At 47.2% G+C, this 14,386-nt stretch overlaps 1 protein-coding gene across 1 annotated transcript in view; it reads left to right on the top strand.

Annotated features, from left to right (window-relative positions):
* PCSK6 (proprotein convertase subtilisin/kexin type 6) overlaps positions 1 to 14,386 on the top strand; it is a 101,037-nt gene that overhangs the window by 32,856 nt on the left and 53,795 nt on the right. The window contains exons 4-6 of the mRNA XM_056866094.1: positions 1,105 to 1,248; positions 2,337 to 2,413; positions 5,527 to 5,615. Coding sequence (XP_056722072.1) covers positions 1,105 to 1,248; positions 2,337 to 2,413; positions 5,527 to 5,615 — 310 coding nt within the window. The remainder of the gene's footprint in view (positions 1 to 1,104; positions 1,249 to 2,336; positions 2,414 to 5,526; positions 5,616 to 14,386) is intronic.

Here is a 14,386-nt window from a genome sequence, read left to right as displayed (position 1 = left end):
ACAACGTTCTTCTCAATTTGTGAGTGTGAAATGAGGGAGAGGAGAACGATGTGAACCACTTCGGGTCCCCGCTGGGGAGAAAGGCAGGGTATAAATGAAACAAACAAATACATAATTGTGGCTGATGAGAAAGCAGAGAACAGGCCCATGGCAGGAAAGGTGGACAGAGATGTCCCTTCCTGTTTCTCCTGCTGCAGCGGGAGCTTTTAAAGATGCTTTTAAAGGTAAAAAAGTGTCAGCTTTATCAACATTGCCATTTTAATAGCCTGTATTGAGGAATTTGCAAGACCTGAGCAAGGCTGTCAAAGATAGGACGTTCTGGAGGACGTTGATTCATAGGGTTGCCATGAGTCGGAAGCGTCTCGACGGCACTTAACACACACACATTGAGGAACAGGGTACATCGGGTGGCCGAATGAAACCCGTTCTGCAAAGGCATCTTGGCAGTTCTCTCCCATCCACCCCATATCAAGTATGGCCTTCTGGGTCACAAACTCTGCAGTGTGGTGGTGTCGCATGTGATCTTGGGTGAGGAAAAGAAAGCATGGCAAAGCTCCCAGTGACTCCTCTGTGCCATCTTTTATGAACACATGAACACACATGAAGCTGCCTTCTACTGAAATAAACTCTTGGTCCATCAAAGTCAGTTGTCTACTCAGACCGGCAGCAGCTCTCCAGGGTCTCAGGCAGAGGTCTTTCACATCACCTACTTGCCTGGTCCCTTTAACTGGAGATGCCGGGGATTGAACCTGGGACCTTCTGCATGCCAAGCAGATGCTCTACCACTGAGCCACAGCCCCTCTCCATGGCTCTCAGGCAGAGGTCTTTCACATCACCTCCTTGCCTAGTCAGTTTAACTGGAGATGCTGGGGATTGAACCTGGGACCTTCTGCATGCCAAGCAGATGCTCTACCACGGAGCCACACCCCTACTCCATGCCTCTCCAGGGTCTCAGGCAGAGGTCTTTCACATCACCTTCTTGCCTGGTCCCTTTAACTGGAGATGCCGGGGATTGAAGCTGGGACCTTCTGCATGCCAAGCTGATGCTCTACCACTGAGCCATGGCCCCTCCCCTTAGTTATTTTTTTAATTTTGGGTCCGCAGCACTGTGAAGACAATGACAGCGACTGCCGCTCGGAAATGAACGTTCTGGCCGCCTGGCGGAGGGGCTACACCGGCCGAGACGTCGTGATAACCATCCTCGACGACGGCATTGAGAAGCAGCACCCCGACCTTGTGCCAAACTATGTGAGTAAGGCTGCGGCGCCCCTCGAAGCATCCTTTGGTCACTCTTCAGGTGTCTTCTGACCCGTCATGAAGTCCTTGCGCATGCGTGTGTTTTTGGTGGATGGCATGAGGCCTTTGTATCAGAGTGTGCAATGGGATGTCAGCGCTCACAACCATGACACATTGGGAAGATGCGCCTTCAGCCTAGGGTTGCCAACCTCCAGGTGGCAGCAGGAGATCCTTCTCTATTACAACTGATCTCCAGCTGATAGAGATCAGTTCCCCTGGAGAAAATGGCCGCTTTGGCCATTGGAGTCTATGGCATTTGAAGTTCCTCCCTTCTTCAAATCCCACCCTCCTCAGGCTCTGTCCCCAAAATCTCCAGGTATTTCCCAACCCGGAGCTGGGAACCCCACTTCAGCCTCTCTCCACACACTTGTTCATGCCCATGAACACACCCACCGTTGGCTAGGATTGCCTGCTCCATGTTGGGAAATACCTGGAGATTTTGGGGGCGGAGCGTGAGGAGGGTGGGGTTTGGAGAGGGGAGGGATTTCAATGCCATAGAGTCCAATGGCCAAAGCGTCTGTTTTTTTCCAGGGGAACTGATCTCTGTCAGCTGAAGATCAGCTATAATAGTGGGAGATCTCCAGCCACCACCTGGAGGCTATTTATAAGCGACCACAATAATGTACAGAACAAACAGAGTGTACACAATAAAACATATGACCTACAAAGACAAACAACCAAAGTCCATATGTACAATAAAGTCAAAAATTCAAAAAGTCTCTTCTCGGAGTACAATTTCTTTCTTGAAGGCAAATATCATGTAGTTATGTAGAAGCCAGAGATTTATGGAGGAATGTAGTTATGTAGAAGCCAGGGATTTATGGAGGATAGGGCCGTTTCAAATTCTTAACTATTTAGTAATTCTTCTTCAGTCCTTCAACCAATAGTCTTCATTTAATTCTACATTTTTCATCACCAAATTGTAGGTTACATTGCACGTCCCGCGAAGGGTAAGGATACAAAGTGATTGCTACATCACATCATTGTCTTGTGACTTTTTTTTACTAATGTGGGCAACTGACCCCCTCCCCTTCTTTCAGGACCCCCGGGCAAGCTACGACGTCAACGGAGGCGACGAAGATCCAACCCCACGCTACGACGCCAGCAATGAGAATAAGTAGGTCCAGTCAATTGCTTTTATATTCCAATGGCAGGGTGTGCAACCGTTTTTAATCTGGTCGGGAGGGGTGCCGAACCCGCAAGCCTCCTTAATGTGCCGTCCTGACAAAACGGCTCACCTGGACAGCAGTCGCTCATCCTGCTTTCGGCGGACAGAGCCAGGCATGGAAACATTTCTGAAAAGGCCTGCGTTTCATGCTTTTAAAAAAGAAAATCAAAATTTAAGGGGGGGGGAATATGCAAAGCATTTTAGCTCCAAAGTCAAGGGTTTCGAATTTGGACTTCGAATTCCAGATCATGGTCCAACTCCCTAACCACAACACCACGCTGGCTGTCTTCATGGCAGAGTCAGAATTTCAACCCAGGTCTTCCAAGTGTTGGTTTGACCGATATAATATACTGCCCCACCATCCCTGCATATCCGTGGTGGGCACAGCTGCCCCTATTTGCCTCTTTTTCTGCCATACAACTATTGGAAGACCCTGGAATCACGCCCGAGAAGATTTGCCTGTCTCGTCCTGTGAAAATGAAGTTAGCCTGCATCCGTGCATTGTAGAATTGGGACAAAAAATATCAAAATGTGAATTGATATTGTATCTGTAAGCGCCTCTGTGGTTTTTGGAGTTGCCTGTAACAATATGTACAGACGTGGGGCTTTTCCGCTTGGGTCGATTCTGTCCCGCTATCACTTTGGTTTATTGCAAACTATATTGGATGAAGGATCAGCTCGAAGCTGACCTTTACCTGGAAACCTGTGGTAGTTGCAGGAAGCTGTAGTGTTATTTTATTTTATTTATTTGATTAATTCAGTGCATACCCTGCCCTTCCCCAGGTAGGCCGGGCTCAGGGCGTAGGTGTAGGTAGTTGACATGTGATAGTTTTGTCCTAGTAGCCATTCTTAATTTGTGACAAATTGGTTGCAAGCTGTGCTTCGTACATACATCTCATTTTCAGATTCTTTTAAGACAGTTTCAGGTGGGTAGTCGTGTTGGGGCTGGTGTAGAAGAGAAAGATTTGAGTCCAGTAGCACCTTAGAGATAGGGTTGCCAGGTCCCTCTTCGCCACCGGCGGGAGGTTTTTGGGACGGAGCCTGAGGAGGGCGGGGTTTGCGGAGGGGAGGGACTTCAATGCCATAGAGTCCAATTGCCAAAGAGGCCCTACTCTCCAGGTGAACTGATCACTTGGCGAGAGCCAGGGTGGTGTAGTGGTTAAGAGTGGTGGTTTGGAGCGGTGGGTTTGATTCCCCACTCCTCCACATGAGCGACGGAGGCTAATCTGGCTAACTGGATTTGTTTCCCCTCTCCTACACACGAAGCCAGCTGGGTGACCTTGGGCTAGTCACAGCTCTCTTAGAGCTCTCTCAGCCGTACCTCCCTCTCAGGGTGTCTGTTGTAGGGAGGGGAAGGGAAGGTGATTGTAAGCTGGTTTGATTCTTCCTTAAGTGGTAGAGAAAGTCGGCATATAAAAACCAGTTCTTCTTCTTCTTCTTCTTCTTCTCAGTCGGCTGGAGATCAGTTGTAATAGCAGGAGATCTCCAGCTAGTACTCGGACGCTGGCGACCCTACTTAGACACCAGCAAGATTTTCAGGGTATATGCTTTTGAGAGTCAGAGCTACCTGGTGAAAGGAGCTTTGACTCTCGAAAGCTTGTTCCCTGGAAACTTTGTTGGTCTTTAAGGTTCTAGCGCCTTGAATCTCACTCGGAATCATTTGTTGCTGTTGATTCAGACTTCATACCAGGCTGTAGATCACAACGTCGTGGTTCATTCAAACTCAACTGTAAGCATAGCTTTTGATTTCATCAAGTCTTTATTGCATCAGCAAAATAAATAAATAAATAAATAAGCCATGGCAATAATACAGAATAAGGTGGAAATTCCGCCAAAATAAAATCAATACCATTAAAAATAAAAATAGTAACATAATTTAACAAAGGTTAAAAAAAATTAAACATTTTCCATAAAATATTAAAATGCAAACACAAATTCATCATTAAAATAGAATAGGAAGGAAAGATCATACAATCCAGAGGCAGATAAAAGATGACAAATGACCCAGAGTTGAGCAATTATGGGTCAGAGAATTTATGGTCAGCATGTCCCATCATCTTTTTATGCTTCATGATGGCGGCAGCAAACCCTTGCCCTTTGTCTCCGTCTTTCAGTAATATGACTTAATTTCTCCTGATCTGACCTTCCTGGGAAACTAGATAATAGGGTCTGCAAAAATTGGTTACTCTCATCCTCATATCTTGGACAGCAGAGTGCGATGTGGGATAGATCCTCAATAGACTTTTAATCACAGGAGCAGACTCTTTTCCTATATAGGATCCCATTGAAACAGCCTTCCAAGACTGCAAAGTTTCTGATTTGGCTTTGCTAGGCTGCCGTTTGGTTGTTTCCCGTTTCGTGCCAGATTTCTGAGCATCGGTTTCGTATGACCTCTGAATCAAGCCGTTATGGTCACGGCATGTGGCCTGGAAATGCGTCGTTTGTGCAGATTTGGTGTGGGAGGTTAGCCGGTGTAAGTCTCGGGCCCAAAAAGCAGTATTTTGGGTGACAAAAATCTGCAGATGGCTGGCCTCAGTGCAAAATGTGTTCTTCCAGACTCGCTGGATGAAGCCAGAGACTTTTTTTTTTTTAACGGGGACCGTCTGTGAATTTCCGCCCTTGGTGACATTAATCTTTTAAATGTTTCACTAATTGAGTGGATTAGTAGTTGGAAACGTTGGAAACTTCCGAAAGCAGGCGGGTCCGTACCGGGGCCCCCAGTTGCACACAGAAAAGTGGTGTGTGTTTGTAATAGTTGCCCATTTATTCCCTGGGTGGAGTTGCACATTGAACATTACATGACTGTAAAAGACTCCCTCCCCCTCCATGTGGGCAAAAGCCGTTCAGGGGTAACAGGAGGGGAACAGGATGAAGGAAGGGGGTTAAAAGCCCCTAGTCTCCTCCCCACTACACACACACGGTTCCCTCTGTCAAAATAGCAGTTTTCGACAGGAAAGGAAGGTTATTAATAAAGGCAGAACTGTCCTACATTAAGTAACCCTGCTGTTTTGCATAAAGGAGCGTTTCCCACGTCACCTCGCGGTGAATTCTTTTTTTCCTAGGCACGGCACTCGTTGCGCCGGAGAAGTGGCGGCGGCTGCAAATAACTCCAATTGCGTCGTGGGCATAGCATACAACGCGCGAATTGGAGGTAAGGGACGTTTCCTCGCAGCATCTTGTGTTCCCCGACCATTCCCAGCCAGGAACCCCTTGCCTTCCTTGGCTACTCGGACAGGGGCTGCGAGCCACCTCAGCAGGGATGGGGTGTCGCTGCAGAGATAAGCGAAAGAGGAAGAGGAGGAGGAGGAGAAGAAGCAGCAGCAGCCAACTTTCTCTACCACTTAAGGGAGAATCAAACCGGCTTACAATCACCTTCCCCTCCCCAGAACAGACACCCTGGGAGGTACGTCCATCACCCGTCAATTGAAATCGTACGTCCATCACCAGTCAATTGAAATGGCTAAAAACACAGTGGTCTTCTTCTCTGCCCCTGTTTCCGGAGGCCCAGACAAAAATGAAACCCTGCCCTTTACAGCCCTATTTAAAAAAAAAAACGTACAGAAGAAAATGAGTTATAGGGCAGGCTTATTTACATATTTACACCTTTTACACAAATTTACATATTTACACCGTCATATTTACACCTTCTCCCCCTCCCATCTCTGAACATATTTTCATGAAGATAAGTTTTAGAAGAGAGAAACTGTAGCTAGGGATGTTTGACAAAGACAAAGCAAGACTTCAAGGGTAGGATATTAATATTTTGCATGAATAAATTAATAAACAGGTTCTGCCTGACTCAGTCCTGCCTAGAAATGTCTTCGGCAACCTTACAAAACGGCTTACAATCACCTTCCCCTTCCCGCTCCCCACAACAGATGCCCTGTGAGGGAGGTGGGGCTGAGAGAGCTCTAAGAGAGCTGTGACTAGCCCAAGGTCACCCAGCTGGCTTCGTGTGGAGGAGTGGGGGAAACCAACCCGGTTCACCAGATTAGCCTCCGCCGCTCATGTGGAGGAGCGGGGACCAGGAACGGAGACGCTCAGGTTCAAATCCCCTCTCTGCCGCGGAAGGTCGCTGGGTGACCTTGGATTGATTTCTCTTTTGAGTCCCCCACCCCGTTGGGGAGAGAGGTGGGGTATACATATCTAAATAAATGAAAATAAATCGTACGTCCATCACCAGTCAGTTGAAATGGCTAAAAACACAAACCGGGGAAGAGCAAGCTCTGCTTGGCGGGGAGTCCCGTCTATCGCTCTCTGAAAACTACAGTCTAATTTTTTTCCCCCCTTGCAGCTCTTTTCATTGCTCTCCCATCCCGTTCCCTTCTTTGCTTAGGGCGAAATACATTTGCTGCTCAATAAACAAAAAGAGGAACGCCGGCCCATCTCTCTTCTCTTCCATCGGCCTCTTTAAAGCCGTCAGCCAGCTGAAGCCTTTATTGCTTACACTGTGGGAAACGGCTGATTTATTCCTTCTCCTTCCCGTCTCCTCTCTTTAACCTCTACTTCTGTCTGACAAACGGTAGAATTCCCTTGCAGTGGTGCTTACGCCAGGCGTTGATGGCTGGCTGGGCTAACAGCATCAGATGTTACGTGCTTAGGAGCTAAGGGGATGTGTTTTTCTCTGTCTTATATGCACAGCTCTGTTGGCATTAATAAGGCTGATGGAAAGACCTGGAAGAAGAAGAAGAGTTGGTTTTTATACCCCGATTTTCTCTACCTTTAAGGCAGGGATGGGGAACCTCAGGCCCGGGGGCCGTATGCGGCCCCGAGGACATTTTTTGTGGCGCGGCACAGGGCGGCCCTCCCTGAGGGTGTTCCTGGGGCCACGGCTTGCAGGGGCGCCGCGGCGCCCTTTGGACCTCCTCTCGCCGACTGACGGCTAGCGGAGGGGGAGGGATGCTTCTCCCAGGCTGCCCCTATAGCCGCAGCATGCAGGAACGCCGGGGCACACTGTAAGCCCCTCTTGCTGCCTGTTGAGCAGCGAGAGGGAGAGGGGAAAAGAGGCCTGCGGCTCCTGGTGGCAGAGCATGCGCGCAGGAGCCGATCGGGCTTCGGGGGGCCTTTTGTGAACTCTGGGGGTGGGAGGGCATGGAGCCTGGGGCCAGGTTGCGTGGGGCCGGCGGGGGTGTGTGTGGGTGTGGGGGGGAGGCTTTTCTCTCTCCCTCTCTTTCTGTCTCTTTCTTTGTCTGTCTCCGTCCTTTTCTTTCTCCCCCTCTTCCATTTCTTTCTCCCTCTGTCCCTTTTCCTCTTTCTCTGTTTTCCTTCCTTCCTCCCTTGCTGATAGACTGCGGGCTGCACATCCCTGGCGCCTCGTTTGCTCGGGCCCACCGCTGGCTGCCCTCCCGCCGGGGGGGGGGGAGCGGGGGCGCCCTCCAGGCCTTCTCTGCGTGGCCTCCCCTGGGGTTGCCAACCTCCAAGTGGTGGCCGGAGACCTGGCAACCCTAGCCTCTCCCCCCCACTGGGAGATCTACACCTGGTATGGCCCCCGAATGATGTTATAAATGTGCAAATGGCCCTTGGCAGGAGAAAGGTTCCCCACCCCTGCTTTAAGGAGTCTCAAACTGGCTTACAATCACCTTCCCTTCCTCTCCTCACAACAGACGCCTTGTGAAGTAGGTGGGGCTGAGAGAGTTCGGAGAGAACTGTGACTGGCCCAAGGTCACCCAGCAGGCTTCATGTGGAGGATTGGGGAATCGAACCTGGTTCTCCAGATTAGAGTCTGCCGCTAATAAGGAGTGGGGAATCAAACCCGGTTCTCCGGGTTAGAGTCCGCCGCTCATGTGGAGGAGTGGGGACTCAAACTCGGTTCTGCAGATTAGAGTCTGCAGCTCATGGGGAGGAGTGGGGACTCAAACTCGGTTCTGCAGATTAGAGTCTGCAGCTCATGGGGAGGAGTGGGGACTCAAACTCGGTTCTGCAGATTAGAGTCCGCCGCTCATGTGGAGGAGTGGGGAATCAAACCCTGTTCTCCAAATTAGAGTCTGCCGCTCATGTGGAGGAATGGGGAATCAAACCCGGTTCTGCAGATTAGAGTCTGCAGCTCATGTGGAGGAGTGGGGAATCAAACCCTGTTCTCCAAATTAGAGTCCGCCGCTCATGTGGAGGAATGGGGAATCAAACCCGGTTCCCCGGATTAGAGTCCACCGCCCTTAACCACTACACCACGCTGGCTCAGTTCAAACTAAGGGAAGTGTTTGTTAAGGAAATGTGGCTGGGAGCTACAAACCAGTCTCAAGTTGGAATACTGGGACCGTTAACAGCATAATTTCCCATTTTCTTTCAGTACATTTTAGTGGTTAAGAGTGTCAGACTAGGATATGGGTGACACAGGTTCGAATCCCCTCTCTGCTGATCAAACTCCCTCAAACACTTTCTGGAATAAATGTTTCTAGATGGTGCTGGAAGGCCTGAGCAGGGACCACTAGGAAGTCCGTCACAGGGTTCCGCACTCTGCAAGGTTCCCCTTCCTACAATCTCAATTGAGAGCCGGTGTGGTGTAGGAGTTAGGACCTGGGAGACCCGGGTTCGAATCCTCACTCGGCCACAAAACCTTTCCAGGTGCCTTTGAGCCAGTCGCCCTGTCTCAGTTTTAACTTACCTCGCAGGGTGGTTGTGAAAAGAAGATGGCATAGGGGAGAACGGTGCTGTAAGCCACTTTTGAGTCCCTATTTGGGGCAGGGAAGAAAGAAGGTTATAAATATCTCAATTTAATAATAAAAGATCAGTTACAGAACTCTTTCCACCAACATGAAAACAGACAACTGTAGAATTACGCAGAGGGGTCTCTGCAATTGTCTTGTTCGTAGCAAAGTTAAGTCCAGTGGCACCTGAAAGACTGACAAAATTTATTCCGCAATGGTTCATGAATCAGAGCTCACTTGAAAAAAAGAGTCACATTAAAAAGGACACTCTCCAAGTTTTGCTGCTTTAGATGCCAGAACCGGTCACACTCTGCAGTGTGCAAAAAAATATCAGTGGATGGAGTTAAATGATCCAGGAAGCAAATGGGGAAACAACCCACCTGTTCAGACAGCTGTATTTATACCTCAGCTTGTATCCCTCGCTTTTTAATCCATTTCTTTGCACCTCACTTTTTAGCCATAAGCAAGGCAAAGCAGGAAATCAAGCAACGGCTATTTGACACTGAACGCCAAATAGACCTCTCGAACTCCCCAGCATTTATGGCACCTGACAGGTCTAGATTTGTCCTAGCACCAGCGGAGTATTTATTCCTGCTAGAGGTGAATAAGTATAGGAGGGCCTTTATGCTGGCAAAATGTGCAACCCTACCTTCAGCTATTTTAGAAGGTAGATATAAGAAGGTACCAAGATCAGAGAAACTCTGCCCCTGCAAGTTGGGAGAAATAGAAACAGTTGAACATGCTTTCCTTAAGTGTCTTTTTAATGAGGAAGCCAGACTAAAACTCATAGTTCCCTTACTTAAAAAAACTACTTCTAGCTCTGAAGAGGGAAAAACCAAGTACTCACTTTGGGAGGGGGATGCCTCAGTCACAAAGCAGGTTGCTAAATTTTGTGCATTCATTTGCAAGACTCGCTCATAGAGTGGGCCTCGGAAACTCAAATGAACATTAATCTTTTAACTTCTTGCTCTGTAAGGAATTTTAAATTGCTATTATGAATATGCCAGGTGCCTTATGACTTTGCATTTTATATTTTATTCATGGAAGGTTTTGCCTTGGATTTGCCACTCTATAGATGCACATTTCCCCCATCTGAATTCTCAAAACTCTGCATGAGGGCTTATTGTTGAGTTTTGAGAATATGAATGGGGGAAAAGTGCATCTAAAGAGTGGCAACTCCAAGGCAAAACCTTCCATGAATAAATTTATTCATTTATGTAGAAAAAGTGCATCTAAAGAGTGGCAACTCCAAGGCAAAACCTTCCATGAATAAATTTATTCATTTATGTAGAAAAAGTGCATCTAAAGAGTGGCAACTCCAAGGCAAAACCTTCCATGAATAAATTTATTCATTTATGTAGAAAAAGAGCATCTAAAGAGTGGCAACTCCAAGGCAAAACCTTGCATGAATAAATTTATTCATGGAAGGTTTTGCCTTGGAGTTGCCACTCTTTAGATGCACTTTTTCCCCATTCATATTCTCAAAACTCAACAATAAGCCCTCATGCAGAGTTTTGAGAATTCGGATGGGGGAAATGTGCATCGATAGAGTGGCAAATCAGAGTATATATTTATTGTTGTCTGGCTGGTGCCGTATCAATAAACATTTTGGGGTTTTTTTTTGCAAATGGTGGCTGCCCTTGCTGCCACGGAAGCAATTTGGAGAACTTAAAAGAGTTTTCAAAGCGAGGAGAACACTTTGCCAGGGAGGTGGCAAAGCAGTCAGCGGTTGTTGTGATGGAAGAGGTAGGCGGACGATCCGAGGCCCAGTGCCTTCACCCTGGTTCTGAACTCCAGGGGTTCAGTACTAGCCCTTTCTGGGTTGGCTGCTGCTGTACTCTCTGTTCCTCCCAAACGCTGGCAGGGTTTTTGGGGTGGTCTCCCATCCGAGTCCTAACCAGGGCCAACCCTGCTTAGCTTCCAAGATCTGACAAGATCAGTCTCTGCGGAGCTGATTTATGGAAACCACACAGGATTTTCAAGGCAAGAGACGGTCGGTGGTGGAATGCCTTTGCCTGCCACTGCGTAGCCACCCAGAGAGAGCCAGCAGGGTTAAGAGCGGTGGTTTGGAGCAGTCGACCCTGATCTGCAGAACTGGGTTTGATTCCCCGCTCCTCCACTGGAGTGGCGGAGGCTAACCTGGTGAACTGGATTTGTTTCCCAACTCCTCCACGTGAAGCCTTCTGGGTGACCTTCGGCTAGTCACAGCTCTCTCAGCCCCACCTACCTCACAGGGCATCTGTTGGAAGGGGAAGGGAAGGTGATTGTAAGCCGGGTTGAGTCTCCCTTAAGTGGTAGAGAAAGTCGGCATATAAAAACCAACTCTTCTTCTTCTGGGCTTCCTTGGTGGTCTCCCATCCAGGTACTTAACCAGGGCTGGCCCTGCTTAGCGTCTGAGATCTGACAAGATCAGACTAGTCTGGGCCATCCAGGTCAGGTTCAAAATGGTTTACACTGCAATAACAAAAACACTCAAACAAATCCAAGCATCGTAAACCTTTCTTGTGGCAAAAATAAAATAAAATAGGTGTTTGAGGCAGCAGAAAAACCAAAAAACGGAGATGCCATCTCGTTTTGCTGGCCAAAACTGTTTGGTGAGGACATACACCCCGCCAGAAGAAGAGTTGGTTTTTATATGCCGACTTTCTCTGCCACTTAAGGGAGAATCAAACCGGCTTACAATCACCTTCCCTTCCCCTCCCCACAACAGACACCTTGTGAGGTAGGTGGGGCTGAGAGAGCTCTTAATAGAGCTGTGACTAGCCCCAGGTCACCCAGCTGGATTTGTGTGTAGGAGTGGGGAAACAAATCCAGTCCACCAGATTAGCCTCTGCCGCTCATGAGGAGGAATCATAGAAGGGACCACCAGGGTCATCTAGTCCAACCCGCTGCACAATGCAGGAAACTCACAACTACACACCCCCAGTGCCCAGAGGATGGCCAAGATGTCCCCCCTCCCATGAACTGCCCAAGTTCATAGAATCAGCATTGCTGACAGATGACCATCCAGCCTCTGCTTAAAGGAGTGAGGAATCAACGGTTCTCCAGATCAGACTCCACCACTCCAAACCACCGCTTTTAACCACTACACCACGCTGGCCAGTCGTTTCCCAATTGCATTTCAGCCCTAAACATTTGGGAAAGTGCTCGTCTTTGCTAAACATTTGCACGATACAGAAGGTCGTTCTCTGCAAGCAGGGGACAACGTCAGCAAGGAAATCTGTTTGCCTTGACTGCCGTCCACGATGCAGCTGTCGCCAGAATTAAATCTCTCCGTTTGTGTCGTTGCCGTTATCTTGTAGTTTTTTTTTAAAGGAAAAACATATGCAAGAAAAGACGCTTTTTAAATTTTTAATAGAGAGAGGCCGACGCGCCTGGCTATATTAGGAACTAAAATTACAGCCCGCTGCCTTCCCTCTCTGAAATAGTCCGCCACCCGCCACAATCCGCTGAACTGGGATAAACAATCAACCCTGCCTCTTTGCGGAGGGATGAGTCAGTCCTCCAGAAATTTTTGAGATTGGCTCTCACACAGTTTATAGATTATTTCCAAGGTTGGCCTCTCTGTTTGATTTTTATTTTCAGTTTTGTCTTCCCTGTTTGCTCGGAGCTTGCTTCGTGTTATTTTTTCCCCCCCAATACTCGACTGCAAGTAAGATTCTGGGCGCAATCCAACAGGAACAGCTGTCGAGCAAATTCCATTCATTTTGATCGTTCTTGCGCGTCTTGTGCAAGAGTCCTCCCAGCGAAGACAACCCCTCATCTTCTTCTAAACACAGCTGGCTACTGCTTTATGTTTTCAGAATCAACCTAGGAGGTTTAGATGTGCAAGATAAGGTTTAGATGTACAAGATAATCTAAATCTAAACCAACCTTTTTTTGACCAGGGACCACTAGGACTTTTTTGTTCGGTGCAGGGACCCCAAGGTTCAAAATAAAAATTCAGACAATTTGAAAATAAACTTTAATCATAACTGTTTGTTAAACATTAAACTTAGAATAATATTTGAATATATATATTTTATAATAGAGAACTTTTAATTGAAAATATTAATTTATTATGGGTTTATAACTTTGTTTCGCAGACCTTAATTTAGTTCTCGCGGACCCCTGGGGGTCCACGGACCCCTGGTTGGGAACCAGTGATCTAAATACAAAGTGCTTCATCCATCTGTAAAACAAAAAACAAAAATCAGAATGGCTTTGTTATCTTTACATTTCAGTGAAGAAGAATCTGCCGCTCATTTGGAGGAATGGGGAATCAAATCCGGTTTTCCGGATAGGGTTGCCGGGTCCCTCTTCGCCAACCGCGGGAGGTTTTTGGGGCGGAGCCTGAGGAGGGCGGGGTTTGGGGAGGAGAGGGACTTCAGTGCCATAGAGTCCAGTTGCCAAAGCAGCCGTTTTCTGCAGGTGTACAAAGAGGCAGCGCGTGGCTCAAAATAATAAACATCAATATCAAAAATCAACAATTGTGTTTGTCTTACCGTCAAATGTATTGAAAATAGACCACCAAAACAAATGAAAAGTGTGTCAAAAACACACACACACACAATAGCCTCGCAGGGCTTAAGGCAGTGCCAATAGGCTGAAAATATAGGAAAGCTGAACAGCTAAACAAAAATAAAGCCTCCCGGGCTGAATATAAACCCAAAAAGATATGGTTATAAGCAATACACAACAATGGTGGTTGTAAGCAATACACAACAATGGTGGTATTACTATTTTGTTTTGTTACTATTGTGATTGTAATACCACCATTGTTGTGTATTGCTTACAACCACCACTATTGTTGTGTATTGCTTATAACCACCACTATTGTTGTGTATTGCTTATAACCATATCTTTTTTGGTTTATATTCAGCCCGGGAGGCTTTATTTTTGTTTAGCTGTTCGGCTTTCCTATATTTTCACCCTGTTGGCACTGCCTTAAGCCCTGCGAGGCTATTGTGTGTGTGTTTTTTGACACACTTTTCATTTGTTTTGGTGGTCTATTTTCAATACATTTGACGGTAAGACAAACACAATTGTTGTTTTTTGATATTGATGTTTATTATTTTGAGCCACGCGCTGCCTCTTTGTACAGTTACCACTATTTTCAGCATAGGTTCCTTCTTTCTCCAGTTTTCTGCAGGTGGACTGATCTCTATTTGCTGGAGATCAGTTGTAATATGCAGGAGATCTCCAGCTTGTACCTGGAGGTTGTGCAATCAAAATATCACCTATACTGTAACATTAGTTAGCAAGCATAAACCACAGTATAAAGACTCTCATTCAAAAT

Source organism: Euleptes europaea, chromosome 20 (assembly GCF_029931775.1).
Source record: "Euleptes europaea isolate rEulEur1 chromosome 20, rEulEur1.hap1, whole genome shotgun sequence".
NCBI classification, from domain to species: domain Eukaryota; kingdom Metazoa; phylum Chordata; class Lepidosauria; order Squamata; family Sphaerodactylidae; genus Euleptes; species Euleptes europaea.
This window is presented reverse-complemented; position numbering and strand designations above follow the sequence as displayed.